This window comes from Leucoraja erinacea, chromosome 18, assembly GCF_028641065.1.
Source record: "Leucoraja erinacea ecotype New England chromosome 18, Leri_hhj_1, whole genome shotgun sequence".
Classification (NCBI taxonomy): domain Eukaryota; kingdom Metazoa; phylum Chordata; class Chondrichthyes; order Rajiformes; family Rajidae; genus Leucoraja; species Leucoraja erinaceus.
The window spans coordinates 25,091,965-25,111,151 of record NC_073394.1 but is presented as its reverse complement, the minus strand read 5'-3'; the positions used below and the strand labels follow the sequence as shown (position 1 = coordinate 25,111,151).

The window sequence follows — 19,187 nt, the reverse complement described above, 5'->3', positions numbered from 1 at the left end:
TTTCTAATGAAAAATCTGTCAATCTCTGCCTTAAAAATATCAATTGACGGCCTCCACAGCCATCTGTGGCTTTGAATTCCACGTTCACCACCCTCCGATTAAAGACATTTTAAAGGTGCGGATTTTTATTTTAAGGCTATGCCTCTGGTCCTAGACTCTCACTGGTGGAAACATCCTCTCCATATTCACTCTATCCAGGCCTTTCACTGGCTTCATGGTATTTGAATCATTATTTTGAATGATAGAATCGTACAGCACAGAAACAAGCCCATTGGCCCAAGATACCCCATTTAAACTAGTCCCCTTATCCACATTTGGACCAGATCCTCTAAACTTTTCCTATCCATGTATCTGTCCAAATGTCTTTTAAATGTTGATACTATACTTGCCACAACTACTTCCTCAAGCAGCTCATCTTTTTTTGTTCATCTTTAAACCCTTTCCACCCTGGTGGCATTCTGCATTATTTGACCTTGTCATTCATACAAGATTCTTGATGGAAGGGAAAAATAGACGTCAAATTTAACTCTGTGTTTACTGTTTGGATTGTACTTCTTATACAGTGCTTTCTATAATGTTTGGGACAAAGACCCAACATTTATTTATTCGCCTCTGTACTCCACAATTTGAGATTTGTAATAGAAAAAAATCACATGTGGTTAAAGTACACATTGTCAGATTTTATTAAAGGATATTTTTTTACATTTTGGTTTCACCGTGTATAAATTACAGCTGTGTTTATACATAGTCCCCCCCCCATTTCAGGGCACCATAATGTTTGGGACACATGGCTTCACAGGTGTTTGTAATTATTCAGGTGTGTTTAAATGCCTCCTTAACGAAGGTGGTGCATACGTGATGGTGCCATCGAGTGTAGCAGCCTCGCCAGCAGCTGTCTGTGCTTTCATCCTTTTTGTTATTTATAGTCTGTCTAAAAGTTTGTTTTTGGGGGACTTTTAGTCTTTTTTATGTGGGGGTGGGAAAGGTCACTACCTGGTCGAGGATGCGTCTTTTCTCCGAGCCACATCTTCGCCCCCTCCTCGCAGCCTACCATCTGGATTGGCACGGCCTTTCCTGTTTGAGACAGGCCAGAGCTTCAGTGGCAGCGCAGCACTGAATTCCATCGCGGAGCGGGCGATGCTATACTGGGATCGCCGTGTGGAGCTCCGTAGGGCCTGCCGACTTTAACACCGTGGTGCTGTGGTCGGAGGCGCTTCCAGCCGCGGGTGGCGCTGACTAACATCACCGAGGCCTGGGATCTTTCGCCGAGGATCGCCAGTATTGGAGCTCCGCCCAGCTCGGCCTGTAGACTTCGAAAGCCGCGGTCTCTGGAAGGAAGCGGCCGATTCGGAAACTCCAAGCCGCTGAGAGTGTTCTTCTGTTCCGACATCGGAGTTTCATCATCCCGGCAAGAGGGCCTGAAACATTGGAACGCTGTTGCAGCAACATTGGAGGGCCCAAAATGCCTCGACCACGGGTGAACATGAGGAAGAGGACTGAACTTTATTGCCTTCCCTCACAGTGGGAAACGTTGATTCCGTTGTAGGGGATGTTTTATGTTAAATTCTATAGTGTTGTGTTTACCTTATTTGTGTGCTGCATGGTAACTCAAATGTCACTGCACCAATTGGTGTATGTGACAATAAATGTCCTTTGTATAAGAGAGCTCTCAGGACCTAGTCTTTTCTTCAGTCTTTCCATCACCTTTGGAAATGTTTATTGCTGTTTATCAACATGAGGGCCAAAGTTGTGCCAATGAAAGTCAAATAAGTCATTAAGAGAGTGAGAAACAAGAATAAAACTGTTAGACATCAGCCAAACCTTAGGCTTACCAAAATCAACTGTTTGGAACAGCATTAAGAAGAAAGAGAGCCTTGGTGAGCTTACCAATCGCCAAGGGACTGGCAGGCCAAGGAAGACCTCCACAGCTGATGATAGAAGAATTCTCTCTATAATAAAGAAAAAAACTCAAACAACTTCCCTACAGATCAGAAACACTCTTCAGGAGTCAGGTGTGGATTTGTCAATGACCACTGTCCGTAGAAGACTTCGTGAACAGAAATACAGAGGCTACATTGTAAGTTGCAAACCACTGGTTAGCCACAAAAATTGGATGGCTAGGTTACAGTTTGCCAAGATGTACTTAAAAGAGCAACCACAGTTCTGAAAAAAGGTCTTGTGGACAGAATAGTCAAAGATTCACATATCAGAGTGATGGCAAGAGCAAAGTGTGGAGGAGAGAAGGAGCTGCCCAAGATTCAAAGCATACCACCTCATCTGTGAAACACAGTGGTGGGGGTGTTATGGCCTGGGCGTGTATGGCTGCTGAAGGTACTGGTTCACTTATCTTCATTATTGATATAAGATATGGTAGTAGTATAATGAATTCTGTAGTGTATAGACACACCCTGTCTGCTCAAGTTCAAACAAATGCCTCAAAACTCCTTGGCCGTCGGTTCATTCTACAGCAAGACAATGATCCCAAACATACTGCTAAAACAACAAAGGAGTTTTTCAAAGCTAAATAATTCTTGAGTGGCCAAGTCAATCACCCGATCTGAACCCAAATGAGCATGCCTTTTATATGCTGAATAGAAAACTGAAGGAAACTAGCCCCCAAAACAAGCATATGCTAAAGATGGCTGCAATACAGGCCTGGCAGAGCATCACCAGAAAAGACACTCAGCAACTGATGATGTCCATGAATCGCAGATTTCAAGCAGTCATTGCATGCAAAGGATATGCTACAAAAAACTAAACATGGCTACTTTCACTTACATAATATTGCTGTGTCCCAAACATTATGGTTTCCTGAAATGGGGGGACTATGTATAAACACTGCTCTGATTTCCACATGGTGAAACCAAAATGTATAAATATGGCCTATATTAAAATCTGACAATGTGCACTTTAACCACATGTGATTTTTTTTTTTTCTATTACAAATCTCAAATTGTGGAGTACAGAGGCAAATATATAAATAATGGATCTTTGTCCCAAACATTATGGAGAGCACTGTTTAACTATTTTATTAAAGAGAACTGTGAAATACAAAGGTAGAGTATTACAATAATTTTCATTGAGTAAAGAACAGTCTCCTTATTAACATACATTACCCATCATGACACCTATTCATTTAAAATCAAATAATTCCATGGTTTAGACTCCTTGGAACCTGCAGATAAACACATTATACCGTTCACAGTTAACCAGTGAAACAATTAAGTGGTGTTGTTGCCATGGTGCTGCATTTTACAAATCAGTATACATACTGCAAAACCTATCTTGTAGGACTGTGTGCAGTGAAATTGTGTTGAAATGTTGTGAAAGATTGTTAGCCATTTGTGTGAAATCCAGAAGTTGTTCATTTATAAATAAGCTTAAACTCAGTGACCTCAATTTCTCTTTTCTCGTACATCATTGTTACGAGATGGCTGATTAGACTGACAGTTTAGTATTAATTGGTGGAAACAGGGAACTGCAGATGCTGGTTTACCAAAAAAAGGACACATAGTGCTAGAATAACTCAGCGGTTCAGGCAGCATCTTTGGAGAACATGGATAGGTGATGTTTTGTGTTCGGAATTTTTCAGACTGATAGTGGTGGGGGGGAAGGCGAAGGAAAATAACTGGAAGAAAGGTGGGGGCAGGACAAAGTCTGGCAAGCGATGGGTGAAGTGGTGTTATCGAGCCAACTGGGTCTCAGGCCAAGGGCCTCCACGCTGCTGGCTGTTTCATGTGGGCTGACTCTCCTGGGTCCTACTGCTCCCCACTTCCAAAAGAGAACATAATGGCACTATGTTACGCCTCTTACCCACCGCCCTCATACCCCCTCCCCTGAGCCCTGATCAACCCCCCACCGTAACTCCTCTGCTGAGTCACTCCCGTACTTTGTGTCTAATATTAATTGGTCATGGCCTGTGAGCTATTTTGAATTAGACTTATGGCTGATCTTGCATTGTACATTGCCTGGCATTTGAGAAAATATCCTTTAGAAGGATCTGAGTTAACCACAAAAATTCCAGTAAACATGCCAAATTTTCTACAGTGAATTGCAAGTGAAACTGAAACCAGCATTAATGAGATATAAAGTGTTGAGTAGTTCTGAACCGAGACCTCCCTGTTGACTATGGTTCAGTATCAGGCAATGTGCTAATCCACTCGCGTTCAAACAAGTCTCTAGTAAAGTTGCAACAGTGTCCAACAAAGTTCTCAGTCCCTGGATCAGCGCCAAAATGAAATGATAAATCATATGGAAGAATTCTAATGTAACTTTGAACACACCATGGTAGACACAAATTGTTGGAGTAACTCAGCTGGACAGGCAGCATCTCTGGAGAGAAGGGATGGGTGACGTTTCGGGTTGAGATCCTTCTTCAGACTGAACACACCTTTGTAGACTTGAGTTTGATCTGAAACCAAATGGGTGAATGAAACTTAGAATGATCTAATAGAACAGTCAAATGGTCTACTCTACAACTATTGTTCCTGTTTTAGAGTATGCAAACCTTCTTATCGACAACTTTCTAGAGAGGTTATTTTTTAGAATACCACCTGCCCCTTGCAATATCACATTTTGCTCATCTGTTGCTTATTTTGGCCTCCTGGGGTTATTATTTGTTTGCTTAATCCTTTTTTAAGTAAGACTATTTTATGGGATGGTTAGTCAAACATTGTGCTTTCCCCATGCCACCAAAAGTTACTGGTTATTTTGTTAGTGTGGGTTCCATCGGTATTTATGTGGTAGTGGTGATCATCACATCAGTAGTATCGGAGACAGTGCAGTTAAAGGCCAGGTTAACAAAAGTGAGAGAGTAAATGAGAAAAACAAACTTGCTTTGAAAAAAATAGTTAAATGTAGGGAAGGAACAATGGCAAACTCCCAGTGGGTGAAAAATAGAATGAGGTAAGGGAGGCTTGCCAACCAGTTAGAGACAGCAGAACATTCTTAGCAAGATAGATGTTAGTGTGTTGGGTACATCAGATCCTTTCTTTGCATTGATGGATGTGAGATGTATCGGTCTGCTAAAATCAGGGCACAGTGTGGCAAAACTATTCACTGTCCCTCCACCAATACTTGTCATTACTTCTCCTGTTTGTTCTCCCATTGGTTAGACTTGGGAAGGGACCATTGAGTCTTGATTAGACAGGTGGTATCAGGTTGGATGGTCAGTGGAAAGAGCACAGTGTGGATTCTTCAGTTACCAAGGTCTTGTATTGCCCAAGAAGGGGGGGGGTAACTCGTCAAGGTGAATGAGGCAAGCCAGTGCCCAGTAGAAAAAATAATCTGCTCAACTAAAACTGCCGTGGACTTGAATGTACTTGAATCCATTCCACAGTACAATATCACAGCTTCACTGCTACCCCAGTCCAATGAGAGGTTTAGTTTAGAGATACAGCATGGAAACACAGGGGGCGCTGCAATGGCGGCAGCCCGGTCAGCAGCGCGTTAGTTTTTCCAACTTTTTTTGTTTTTTTAGTATGTTTTGAAGTATGTTTTTAATGTTTCTTTGTGTGTATTGTGTGTGGGGGGGGGGGGGGGGGGGGAAAACCGCTTCGGTCGCCTCCTCCATGGAGAGGCAATTTTTTCCAGGTCTCCTCCCGTGGCCTAACAGCAAGGATCGGCGCAGCCCTTCCCAGAGACGCGCCTGGGGCTTCAGCGGCGGGCGCAGCGTGGACTCTCGGCGTGGAGCTGGGGTTCGACGGAGGGGAGCGCTCCGTTTCGCTGGCCCGTGGCAGCTAGCAGCCTGAAGCCGCGGTCTACAGAGTTCCAGCTGGCGCGGCCTCTACAGCCCGGGATCCCTCGTGGGGGACCCGGGGGAAGAAGAAGCCATCACTGCCGGCCGGCGGCCAACTTCTACCGCGGTGGCGACTTCCCATCACCCCTGGAGGGGAGCCTCGACCGCCGTCCCTGCAGTCTGCGGTGCTTCTGGCTGCGGCGCAGCGGGAACTTTAAACTTTAAATCTTCGACCGCCGGCCTGCGGCCTACACCAACTTAAAAGCCGCGGTCTCCGGTGGGGAAGAGCCGACTCTGGACTTACCTGGACTCGTACCTTGTCCTTTTACAATCTGGACGCCCGCAGCGACGGCTGTGGAGGGTTGAGGTCCCGACTACGGGGGAAAATGGAGGAGGACTGGCCAAATTGTGTGCCTTCCACCACAGTGATGAATGCTGTGGTGGATGTTTATGTTAAATGTTTATTGTGTTTTTGTGTGTGTTCTTTATCATTGTATCGCTGCTGACATATTCATTTCACTTGCACTTATGTGCAATGTGACAAATAAACCGTATTGTATTGTATTGTTGTATTGAAACCGGCCCTTTGGTGCAGCAAGTCCCTGCCAACCATCAATCACCCATTCACACTGGTTCTCCACTTTCCCAATCATTCCCGATATATTAGGGCTAATTAACAGAAATAAATTAACTTACAAACTAGGGTTGTGGGACGAAACAGATAACGTGCAAACTTCACACAGACAGCACTCAAGGTCAGGATCTAACCCAGATCAATAGAACTGAAGCAGAAGTTCTGCCAGCTGCGGCCCTATGGCAAAGACCATCCTACAGCCGAAAAACAACAAGGTCTATGGACCAAATGACGTTGCTGCCAAGGACTTGGAACATAATGGAAAAGTAGTTCAAAGGTTATTCTAAGTAGTTCAAAGTAGCTCATGAAGGGTATATTATACCTGTGAAAATGTACCCAGCAAAACATTATCGTCCACCCAAAAATTTTCAGCAATATATGCTTGCCTGTTTCGGTTTCAGTTATATGATATTTGATGGTTTGACAGACAGCTTTCAAAATTATCATGTATGATTAGTTTGCTCTTCAAATCGGTTTAATACTTATGACAGACTAATTTTGGCAGGCTTGAGTTTCCAGACTAATTGACTGTGAACGACACCCCCCTCTAGTGACAGGATATGGCATTTCAATTTGAGTGGATTTTTATGTCCAGTTTTGACATTTTACGGATGTAAAATTCTCCTTTTTGGATGCTGAGAGTGTTGTAATGGTTATGCAGCTGCCATATTGATAAGGATCTTGCCTTGTGTGGTGCTGCTAGCCATTGGAAGTATGTAGAGTTGGCATGATCGGCAATGCTGATTTGAGACCAGTGTTTCTGAATTAACTCCATTTGCTGGCTAGACCTCCCAAGCTAGATGTTCATTCACAAGCAGCAAATGTTTTCTCAAACCTACCAATGCTATTTAAAAGAATCATTAACTGCTTTCGCCTTAGTTCCTGATTCATTTTGGATTTGCTGCCATAATTTTACAAAGGTTTGATATTTTCTAGAACCCTATAAAGTTGTTGAATGTTTCTATGGAGTGGTTATAGCGTGCTCAGTATATGCACTTCTGCAGGATGTCCTTGCAGTATGCCAACTACTTCATCCACAATTCCAAAATCTTTGTGAGTCTTAATAAAGGTAATCTATTCCATTAATCTTTATGCATCGGGCTGGTTTCACAGTATGCTGGTGTCGGCATTTACAGTATGCCAACTACTGTTGCATAAGAAAGATTCAGGGGCACAGGGAGGTGAACAAGTCATTTAGCAGGCCTGCCTTCATTGGGGAGGGTACTGTGTACAAAAGTTGGGACATAATGATGCATGTCGCAACTTTTCGATTCCATACCCTTCCCAATGAAGGCAAGCTTGCCAAATGGCTTGTTCACCTCCATGTTCTGCTCCTTGGCAACTCACCATGCAGCTTGTGACAGGACTGAACCGCGATGGCGAGATTGTACAAAATGCAGCAGACCATTGCAAATCTTAACACCCATCTGCAGGGCTCATCCTAAGCAGTTCAGTGCTCGAACATGGCAATGGGCTTTCTGGTATCTTTGCATTAATTGCATTTGTGTTGCCCTCATAACCCAGGAGAATATTTGTTTGCAACAATGGCTGAAATGCAGCTAACATTTCTGACTACGCAAACCTAAAAGATCAAGAGAAGGCGGTGGTAAGTCACCTTCTTGAACTGGTATGATGTTTCTATTGAAGGTACTCCCTCTGTGTTATTGTGCAAGCAGGTTCAGGATTTAGATAAAGAGCCAGTGAGATATTTTCAAGTCAGCATATTGCATACCTGGATGGGATCATACAGATGGTGGTATATTTATGCACCTGCTGCACTTAACATTTTAGTGGACCATGTGCCGAGTTTGGGAGGTACAGTTGGAGAAGCCTAGGCAAGTAACTTGGCTGCAGATGGCTGCTCATACACTGCTGCTGATGAAGAAATGAATGTTTAGTATGGTGGATAGGTGGCAAATTAAACCAGCTGTTTTATTTTGGACAGAAGATAGACTTAAAAAGCTGAAGTAACTCAGTGGAACAGGCAGCATCTCTGGCGAGAAGCAATGGGTGAAGAAGGGTCTCAACCTGAAACATCATCCATTCCTTCTCTTAAGACGCAGCATTATTCGAGCATTTTGTCTACCCTTGACGTTTGATGGCATTACCATTGCACCATTCCCATCATCAACATTCTGTGATCATCATTGACCAGTTGGTGTGAACTCGGTGGGCTGAAGGGCCTGTTTCCATGCTGTATCTCTGAACGGAAGTAAAATGGCTCCAAGCATGATGTTTTGGCCTTGATTAATTTTTTTTTAATAAGCTCAGGGAAAACAACAGAATCTTTTTTTATTTAAAGATGTGAAGTTCTTTCTATTTCACTTGCTCCTGATGATGCTGATAGGATTTTCAATAATATTTTAATATCACTAAAGCAAACATTGAAACTTGACGGCATAATTGCACTCTTGTCCTGCATCAGGACAAAATTGGTGGGCCAGTGCTGACCTATTGCTGTGCCTTCATCCTGATTAAAGATGAAATTGTTGTCCCTGCCAGTGTAAATGGATTACAGGTTCAGCTCACAGGCTGGTGCTTTCACGAAAAGTACAGGCTGTAATTGATTTAACTTGAGCACCAGCCAGCGATGCTGAGAAGTTGTTCAAAACCAAATGCTATTTAGGAAGGTTTCATTGAGTCATGTTATTTCCAGCACAGAGATGGGCCATTTGCCCCAACGTATCTGTAACGGGTGTCTGGATACCCATTCTTTCCTGCAGATTCATTTCTTTATTTCCCTTCCATTTACCCTTGAATTATTGATCATAGAAATTCTAGGTCAGTACCACATTCTGCATTTAAAAAAAACACGTTTCTGTGGTTCTCTTAAATCTGTCCTTGTACATAAATTAATGTGAGCAGCTTGTTTTGTCTACATTATCTAAACCTATCATAATCTTCCACATAAATTTATCGTCTCCCTCCCCCCCCACATAAAAAGACTACAAGGCCTCCAGAACAAACCTTTTTAACAAACTAAAATTAAAAAAAAAGGATGAAGAGCGAACAGCTGCAGGCGAGGCTGCCACCACCACTCGACATTTTCCACATCAGCAGATTAAAATGAAGCCACAACAAAAAGCAAGAAAATATCTTAAGTAAACGACATACCTTTTGTTTTGTCCTGCACTTGCGATCCGTGATGTTGAAGGCGTCTTTAGCCGCGTTGAACTTCAATCCAGTAGAAACGGGAGAACAATCGTAGAACGGATTTTCTTCATCAGGTGGTACATTTGAGTAGCGGTCCTCTCCGACAATGAATACAAACCTCACCTGCATTTTATTTCCCCCCCCCCCATCAAAGCCTCCGGAATCGCAAGCACAGCGCCACTGATGGTAGGTTTTGTAACAACGCCACTATGTCAAAAATATTACACAACTTGGTGGAGCAAGGCCAAGGTCCCCTAGATCTGGAGGCCCTAGGCTACAGCCTATGAAGCCTGTATGTAAATCCGGCTCTGCCGGCGGCCAACAACATCCTGAAGCTGCGGTCTCCGGTAGGGGAGCGCAGATTCGGGACTTATTGTCCCGACAAGAGGGCCTGTACATCTGGCTGCCCGCAGCGGCGACTGTAGAGGTTTATGGCCCCGACCACAGGGGAACAATGCAGGAGGACTGACTGTATTTGGTGCCACCCACAACAGTGAAGAATGTTGTGGTGGATGTTTGTGTTAAATTTTTATTGTGTATTGTGTGTTTTTTGATTGTACCGCTCTATGATTGCACTGCACTTTATTGTGTATGTGATGAATAAATCTGATTGATTGATTGACGTGACCTCCCAACTTCTATACTGAAAATAGGTCCATCTTGTTATTGGCCACACCACCTTCTCAAGAACCTTCATATTCCTACTTAACTGTTCTGGCCAGAAGCGCACATTTGGTGAGAACTAACCAGGACTTTATGCGGGTTCAGTATAACCTCCGTGCTTTTGCACTCAATTCCTCTATTTATGAAGCCCAAGATTCCATAGGCTCCCAATAAACTGTCATCCAAGATCTGTAGATACTGTCTATATATAACTAAAACTCTGATCTTGTGCTCTTCTGGTTTGCGTGGTTTTCCTATTAGCGCAAAAACGGTACGCTATAGAGCTACGATTTCTCACCAGCTTTACTCACCTGTGAGTTCTCCTGTGCTGCAAGTGCAACAAGTTTCGTTCCGATCGATGGTATATTGTAAAAGTTATTAAGGTTCAAAAATCGTAAAAATATCCGCGTGCACAGATTGCTGTCAGTCGCCGTCACGCAGATTGGTCTCCTCCCCTGTCAGTCAGGAAGGGGCGACGCCGGGATGGCGACACCCCTTCCTGGCACCATCACGCACTGATTGGCCACGTCCGCTGTTAATCAGCTGAAGGTCGCCATGATGGAGTGGCGCTGCCAGCCGAGGAGCTGCAGCTGCGCAGTACCTGGTGGGGAGGGTGGTGCTCGAGGACTGGGCCTGGGCTGGAACCAAGGACAAGCCTGGGTCTGGGGTCTGGGACGAGCCCGGAGATGAAGTCGGGGCCTTGCCTGGGTCAAAGTGTACCAGCGCCTCGGGGGCCACCTGGCCGCCACCATCCGGCAGCACAGCCCCCGTTTCCTGCTCTGCGGGCAGCTCTGGCTCGGGTCCGTCGAGGCCCACAGCGAGCACGGCTTCGTCGAGGCCCACATCCGCGAGTGCTTCGGCTTCTTACAGCCAGGGCCGGACCGAGTACGAGAACCAGGCTGTTCCAGGCCCTGCTCTACGACCTGGGTAGATGCTGGGGCAGGGAATGGGGATGTGGGGAGGAGGGAAATGGGATGGTAGAGGGAGATGGGGGGGGGCTGCCCCAAGCCCCGCTGGTGAGGGACACGGCGGGTCCCGCGCCTCAGCGGCTCCTGCCCGTGGGCGCGGAGACACGGGGGGGGAGGGGGTGGGTATAGAAGATGGAGGGAGTAGGGAGGGAGAGGGAAGAGAGGGATGAAAGAGGGAGGGAGGAGGGAAGAAGGGTGGTGGGGTGCAGGGGGATTTGGAGGGGAGTAGAAGCGGTCCGGGGTGATGGGCAAGGTGGGATAGAGTGGGGGGGAGTAGAAGGAGAGAGGGACAGGGAGGGGTGGATTTGATAGGAGGGGGGTAGGCGTGTGGTGGAATATTACATTGGGGGAACAGGTTGCGTTGGGGGAACGGGTGAGTGGTGGAATATTGTGTTGGGGGACCAGGCATCCCGTGTGACAGGGACCCAACGGGTCCCACTTAGTCTAGTGTCTTATAAAAATAGGCTCTTAAATTTGTATTGATTCACCCCATCCCTTCCACCAAAATGTATCCAACTCACACTTATTAATAAATTCAATTTATTACTTATTATCTGTCTGCCCATTTTGTAAGGACGGCTGCGTCCTGTGTATTTGATTGGCATTATCCTCACCATTTGCCATCTCTCCAAGTTGTGGATTAGTCAGAAAACTGTGAGATTTTAGCATGCATTCCAATATCCATATTATTTGGCCGATTAAAAGGTAGTGAATCGAACACTGACCCTTGAGAAATACCACACAGATGACCATCTTGCAGTCTAAAGGTAACCATTTAGCTCATCTTTCTATGCTCTGTCCTTGATCAATGTTTTTTTTTATCTAAGGTGACACTAACCCTCCTATTCCATGAACATCGGTTTTGTTAACCAGCTTTTATATGGCAATTATGTCAAAAACTTTCTTAAAAATCTATCTGGACAACATCCATTGCATTCAACCTCCTCAGTTACTTAATAAAAAATTTCCAATCAGATCAGTGAATGTATTCAAGAAAAATACTCCTTTTTCCTTTCTAGGTTATTAATTTCTATTACCACTGTAACTAATTTCTCCCTCTCTGGTCTAAATTATCTTTAGAATTTGGAACAGATCTAATGTTTTAAACTTTAGTGAAATAAATCTAATTCCACTTCTCTGGGCACTCCACACTTGGTTGGAAACTTTGGATAATTTACGTTCTCTGGGATTACCGTTTATGCTACATTAAGAGCAGGAGAATTCCATCTAATAATCTTCAAAATGGACAAATAAAGAAATCCAGGACATTACAGCTATTTTGTAGCATAAGCATCAGAATCAAAACATTGTATGCTTTCAGCTTGACTTGTTTCAACATTTCCTGCAGCAACTTGGCTGACTAGTTCAGTTGTCTGTTTGATATGTTGATTACACTGTTCCTGTAAAGTCCACAATTTAATCCTCCCTGCACAACTTCAATGCTTGTATCTAAACGTACTAACGTAGGAGCTCAGTTTGGGTAAGATATGCCATAGTAAATAGAGTGTGATAATGATCTATGAGAAAATGCTTGGTCCACAGATATTGCTACTGCTGAATTCCTCCAACAGTTAGTTTTTTGCTGCCTGTGCAAGATGTTTGGCTCCGATACCTTAATGCTGGAAATATATTATTTAATAGATCGAAGTTAACCATGAAAACTTTGCGTTATTGGAATTGGAGCATTTGGGAAGGGGGGGAAATGATTGGTTAAGGAAAACAGATGCTTTCTAGTGTTCTGTAAGAGTATTTATTTTCTTGTAAGAGAGTTTCCATTTGGGACTGACTGGTACTTGTTATATTCCACAGAAAACGCATGCCATGATGGAAGATCACGTGTTGCGGCGCAGGTTTTCTCTCTGCACTGGATTGGCAACACCACAGAAAATCGACCCTCGTGAATTCACCCGAAACTCTTCTTTTGGTGGATACAATGAAATATATCCTTTGAATCCAGGTTTGTCATGGGCATTTTTCTGGTTTGATCCCTGTTTTGTACCGGTGCTTTTAGAGTAGCGAAAGCCTGCGATTAATCTCAGAATCAGGGGCATTAATAAGGGGAGAACTTAGCTTGACACCATTTAGAAAATATACTCAGAAGTTCAGGGATGGGTATATGTGGCTCATATATTTGTGGTCCACTATTACAAAGTCACATAGTGGTAATGGTTGTACACAGTACTGGGCTTCACACAGTTATTAATCATTCGATATCCGTAGTACATGGATCTTGGTCACAATTTACAGAGTTATTTATGAAGAAACATTTTAAAATAGTTGCAACCATAGAAACATAGGTCATGCAGGAGTAGGCCATTCGGCCCTTCGAGCCTGCACCGCCATTCAATATGATCATGGCTGATCATCCAACTCAGTATCCTGTACCTGCCTTCTCTCCATACCCCCTGATCCCTTTAGCCACAAGGGCCACATCTAACTCCCTCTTAAATATAGCCAATGAACTGGCCTCAACGACCTTCTGCGGGAGAGAATTCCAGAGATTCACCACTCTCTGTGTGAAAAAAGTTTTCCTCATTTCGGTCCTAAAAGATTTCCCCCTTATCCTTAAACTGTGACCCCTTGTTCTGGACTTCCCCAACATCGGGAACAATCTTCCTACATCTAGCCTGTCCAACCCCTTAAGAATTTTGTACGTTTCTATAAGATCCCCCTTCAATCTTCTAAATTCTAGTGAGTACAAACCGAGTCTATCCAGTCTTTCTTCATATGAAAGTCCTGCCATCCCAGGAATCAGTCTGTACTCCCTCTCTGTACTCCCTCTATGGCTAGAGTTTTAATTACTCAGATTAGGAGACCAAAACTGTACGCAATATTCCAGGTGTGGTCTCACCAAGACCTTGTACAACTGCAGTAGAACCTCCCTGCTCCTATACTCAAATCCTTTTGCTATGAATGCTCACATACCATTCGCCTTCTTCACTGCCTGCAGCACCTGCATGCCTACTTTTAATGACTGGTGTACCATGACACCCAGGTCTCGTTGCATCTCCCCCTTTCCTAATCGGCCACCATTCAGATAATAATCTACTTTCCTGTTTTTGCCACCAAAGTGGATAACCTCACATTTATCCACATTATACTGCATCTGCCATGCATTTGCCCAGTCACCTTGCAGCCTCCTAGCATCCTCCTCACAGCTAACACTGCCCCCCAGCTTCGTGTCATCCGCAAACTTGGAGATGTTGCATTCAATTCCCTCGTCCAAATCATTAATATATATCGTAAATAGCTGGGGTCCCAGAACTGAGCCTTGCGGTACCCCACTAGTCACTGCCTGCCATTGTGAAAAGGACCCGTTTACTCCTAGTTATCAACATTCCGTTCTAGTTATCAACATTCCACTCACGATTCGGTCTTGTGTGAGCCACTCTTCCACAGGAGAGCAAATAGAGTAACATCTGCCATTCTTGGAGTAGTGCCAGGAACAGAGGCTCACCATAAATGCAATTTCCTGAATCACTTTCTTCTAAAATTAGCTGAATAACTATCCAGTTGGGAGTGGGAGATCTCAAAGTAGACTAAGTAAATCAAACCCGAGTAGTCTAATGGCATGAAAATGTAATGGTTAATGAAATGATCTAGTGTCCTAGATTTTGGATTAATAAAGAATTACTTTGATTTCTGATCCGATAAAGGCAATGTGAGAATTTGGTTAACTAATAAACTTCAACTTCAAGTCCAAGTTTACATTTATTTGTCACATGCACCAATTAAGGTACAGTGAAATGTACCATGCAGCCAGACAATAAAAAAGAGCACAATACACAATAGAATTTAACATAAACATCCACCACAGTGGAATCAACATTCTTCACTGTGATGGAAGGTAATAAACTTGTATCACCAAAATAGACAATGAAAGATTGTCATGAATTCCACAGTTTGCAAATTCACATTGGAAAAGCCCTTACTCAATGTACATAAGCATAACTCCAGTTTCCTTATAAACTTTGTAGGAAAACTGAATGCAGTGGTTCTAGAAAACAATCAAAATCATTAATGGGGAAATTATCTTTAATGAAATCTCATTTTATTAAATTATTTTTTAAGGAATTGCTCTTGACCATATCTGTTAAGGGTCTTGTAATTATGGAAAGAAGCAAATGGTCATTCTACTGAATTTAACATAATTTGTTTCTTAATAAGTTAGAAATTAGTCTTCGGTGATATATTATGAATGCATCATATGGTGCATTGTTTGTCGCTTCTGAAATTCAGTGTGTTGACTTCAAAGGAATTCAATTCAATGCAGAGTACAACGTGGAGACATTGCGATATTGGACATTGAGTATGTTGCCATAAACTAATTTCAAAAGTCTGGCCTGTTTGTTTTACTAAGCATCCATATTTAAACAGATTTGTGCAAGCATTTAAGGATTATGGAGGTCTACACAAAGGAAAGCTGAGTTCTGGGATAGTTCAGCCATGATCACACTGAATGGGGGGATAGGCCAGAGGACCAGGTGACCTACTCCTGCTTCTGTTTTCTTGTATTTTTGAGCAAGGTGCTGGAATCGTTTCCGCAACCTGTCAGTGTGAAATAAGGTGCTGCAGACACTTGCAATAAACTTGAGTGGAATAATTCCATAAAGCTCATCACTGCAAACTATTTGTACCATGGCTTTATTGATCTGCTGCATTCAATCCAATTGAGCCTTGTAAAACATTCTTGGCCTTATTGATCTGGTTATCAACAGTTTATTCCTGAATACAGGCTACTCTCACTGTTTCTGACTTTATTCCCACTTGTTACAGGTAATGAAATCGAAAATAATGGATTTTCACCTCTTCCCTGTGAGGTCACTTCAACACCCATCTCCAGTAGTAAGGTAGGCACCTGACCTTTCTCTCACCTCTGACCTAAACCTATCAACCTACCTTTTGGTGCGCAAAAGGTCACTTTATTTGGACTGGTGTGAATTATTATTGTACATTGTCCTCACCCTAGGTTGTCAAAAGTCGACCAGATTAGCTATGCAAAAGATTTTTATAGATTTGAAATTTCTGTGTAGAATGCTACTTCAATTCCACATCTCGGAAGATTCTGTTTGATCATTTGTGGGATTGGTTGACCTGTCTTTTCTTAAACAAAGATTAGAATCTCACCACTAACTGCCTGGTTTAGTTTAGTTTATTGTCACATGTACTGAGGTACAGTGAAAAGCTTTGTTGTAACATGCCACGCAGTCAGTGGACCGACTATATGTGATTACAATTGAGCCGTCCACTGCGTACAGATACAGGATAAAGGGAATAATGTTAAATGCAAGAAAGTGTCCAGTAATGTCAAATTAAAGACAGCCCGAGGGTCTCCAATGAGGTAGATGGTAGATCTCTAGTTGGTGATAGGACGTATGATAGGATAGGTTAGTGAGATGGTCTGGGCTGCTTCCACTGCATTCCTCATTACCCCTTTGAACCCTGCTTCTCCCCTGCCCACACACATGCTCAACCATATCTCCAGCTATACTTATCACCTTTCCTTCAGGCAGGAGGTAGGCATAGCAAATAGGTGCGATACAGGGGCCAGAAGGGGGATAACCTTGAATGAATGAATCTAAAGAATATTGTGATGAAAACAATCACTTTTTAATTTTAATTAATTTTTTCACAAAAGTACAAAGAACAATAATGAATGCAGCATGAAACTCATAAAAAGAACTTCATTAAAGATTTGACAAGTTACAAAAAATAGAGTTACAAAAATTGTAGAAGCTAATAAATGTTTTAGCAAACAAAGAAACCAGACTTGGCATTTATTCAGTGAGCAAAATGTTTTAAAATCTGGACATTTGAAAAACAGAAATTGCTGGAAACATTTAGTAGGTCAGGCAGCAACTGTGGGGTGAAAAAACCAATTAACATTTTGGGTCTGTGGCTGTTCATCAGTTCTGAAATGTTAACTGTTTCTTTTTCCACAGATGCTGCCTGACCTGCTGAGTTTTTCCTGTTTTTATTAAGGCATTCATTTATCTAGAGCAAGAAAAGTCTGAGGCTTGGGACTTCTCTGATCATAGGTCGAATGGTTGTGAAAAAAGTTCAGGTGGGGGCTGCAGGAGCCTCACCCTGACTTACATCTTAACAAAGAGACGAGGTTATGGGCATATGAGCTCCATCTGTGGTATGACATGAAAGATTATTGCATCTGCCCCTCCAAAAACCTACCAATTTAAGTTTTTGTTTAAGCTGTGAGAAGGACAAAAATTATCTATGGCTCGTCAGTGCAACAAAGGTGAACAGTTATGCTTCCTGCTCTACCAGCACCACCAACAGCACCAGCAGCTCCAGCGGGCGCCCGACCTGCCCATGGCCGGCAGGAGCCCATTCGCAAAATCTCTCTCCGACCAGGACGACTCCAGCAGCAGCGGTTCCAAGTCGCCAGTCTTCGAGCAGGGCCGGCATCTGCCCATCTTCAGCGGGATCTCGGTGTCGGACTGAGGGGAGGGAAGGGGGGAGGAGGTAGAGGGCTGCCGGCCAGAGTGCAAGTCCAGAGCTGCCCCACCATCCCAGGGCCACCCGGACACCTGCGGACAGGGACAAGACACCGGGGAGGGGATGGGGATGGCCCAGCAGCAACTCAACAGCGGCCGCAGCGATGGAGAGCTGACCCCGACCCCGACCCTGGACGAAACGCAAGCCTACACACAATGCAGTACCACCGTTGCCGAGTGTTTATTGCTAGTGACCTATGACCCGAGCATGCGCAGTCGGAATAGCGAACTCACTTATAACCACTGTTTAAGTTCAGTCAGTGAGGTGTCAAAGGCTAAATCATTTTGTAATTTTCTTGTACTCCACAGTGGGGTGTAGCTTTAATGCGTCAGTTCTCACCATAGTGTAGCAATGTTGTTCTGATCCCCTTCATTTTTCTTGCAGTCAGATTCCAAACTATACAATGGTTGCGACAAAGATTATGTATCCTCCATCTCTAAACTGACGAAGAAGGAATCTTTAAAGGTATGCATCATACAGGTTTAGTCAGCTTTCTCGGTTTCTTGTAAATAACAACAATTAGTTTTTAATTGTTAAATTTTAACATCTCACTCATGGAAACCTTAAAAATCAATTAAATAAGAACAGGTAAAACCAATCTAATAAACCACCAATGTAGTACCATTCCCTCCATTGAAATAAATGGAGAAGCAGTTCTTGCATCACGTCTAACCTTGCATCGGACTCCAGTGTGGATTTTGTACAGTCAGTGGTGGATAATTGCTGTAACGTCATACCCCCTCACTTGTTAGTGGTTTTGATAGAACGGTGGTGAATCACTGTTTGCAACTATGGAACATCTATGTTCATGCAGAAATTCTTAAAATACTCAGAGCTACATGGGCATTGTCAGCATTTATACACATAGATGAGGTTTAACATTTTTTGGGGGGGCTCCATATTTTTATTTCAGAAACTCAACCAGAAGTTTATGTAATTGATGTCTTCTTGCAGCTTCATTTATGAATAGGAAGGCTCACAAAAAAATCTTTACTTTTTCATTCTTGTCTCAATGGTGATCACTGTTTCTGAGCTATAGAATCATTTGAAAATGCAAATGTCAATCGAATCTCCAATGATCGTCAGAAAGTCACACGTTCAAGTTCCATGCCATGACTTGACCATATAATCTTGGGTTTCCTTTCATTGCAATACAGAAGTAATGTTACATTTTCAGACATTCTGATGTGCTACTATTCAGATTAGATGACATGGCATGCCTATTCAGCTGAGTATAAAATATCAGAACGTAAAAAGAGTTAACTGGTACCTTCTTTTACCCAAAGATGTCTAAATCTGTCAGTCACCTGGTCACTTGTTAATTTCACTGCACAGTTTGACTGTTACATTGTACTTCCTATGAAGAGAGTGCCTTATAATATCTTGAGGGCACTAAATGTTTTCTGTAAAACCCTACATTAACAACAGAGTTATATTTTCATTGCTTGAACATATAAATTCATTCAGTCATTGAGCATTTATTGAATGTTTCTCAGTGACTCATGCTGAGTGGTTTTCA

At 43.1% G+C, this 19,187-nt stretch overlaps 1 protein-coding gene across 2 annotated transcripts in view; it reads left to right on the top strand.

Moving 5' to 3' along the window:
- The window catches only part of osbpl5 (oxysterol binding protein-like 5), a 113,507-nt gene that overhangs the window by 61,720 nt on the left and 32,600 nt on the right, over positions 1-19,187 (top strand). For both annotated transcript variants that reach the window (XM_055649658.1, XM_055649659.1), the window contains exons 2-4: positions 12,965-13,112; positions 15,932-16,005; positions 18,053-18,133. In XM_055649658.1, the coding sequence (XP_055505633.1) occupies positions 12,965-13,112; positions 15,932-16,005; positions 18,053-18,133 (303 nt within the window). The remainder of the gene's footprint in view (positions 1-12,964; positions 13,113-15,931; positions 16,006-18,052; positions 18,134-19,187) is intronic.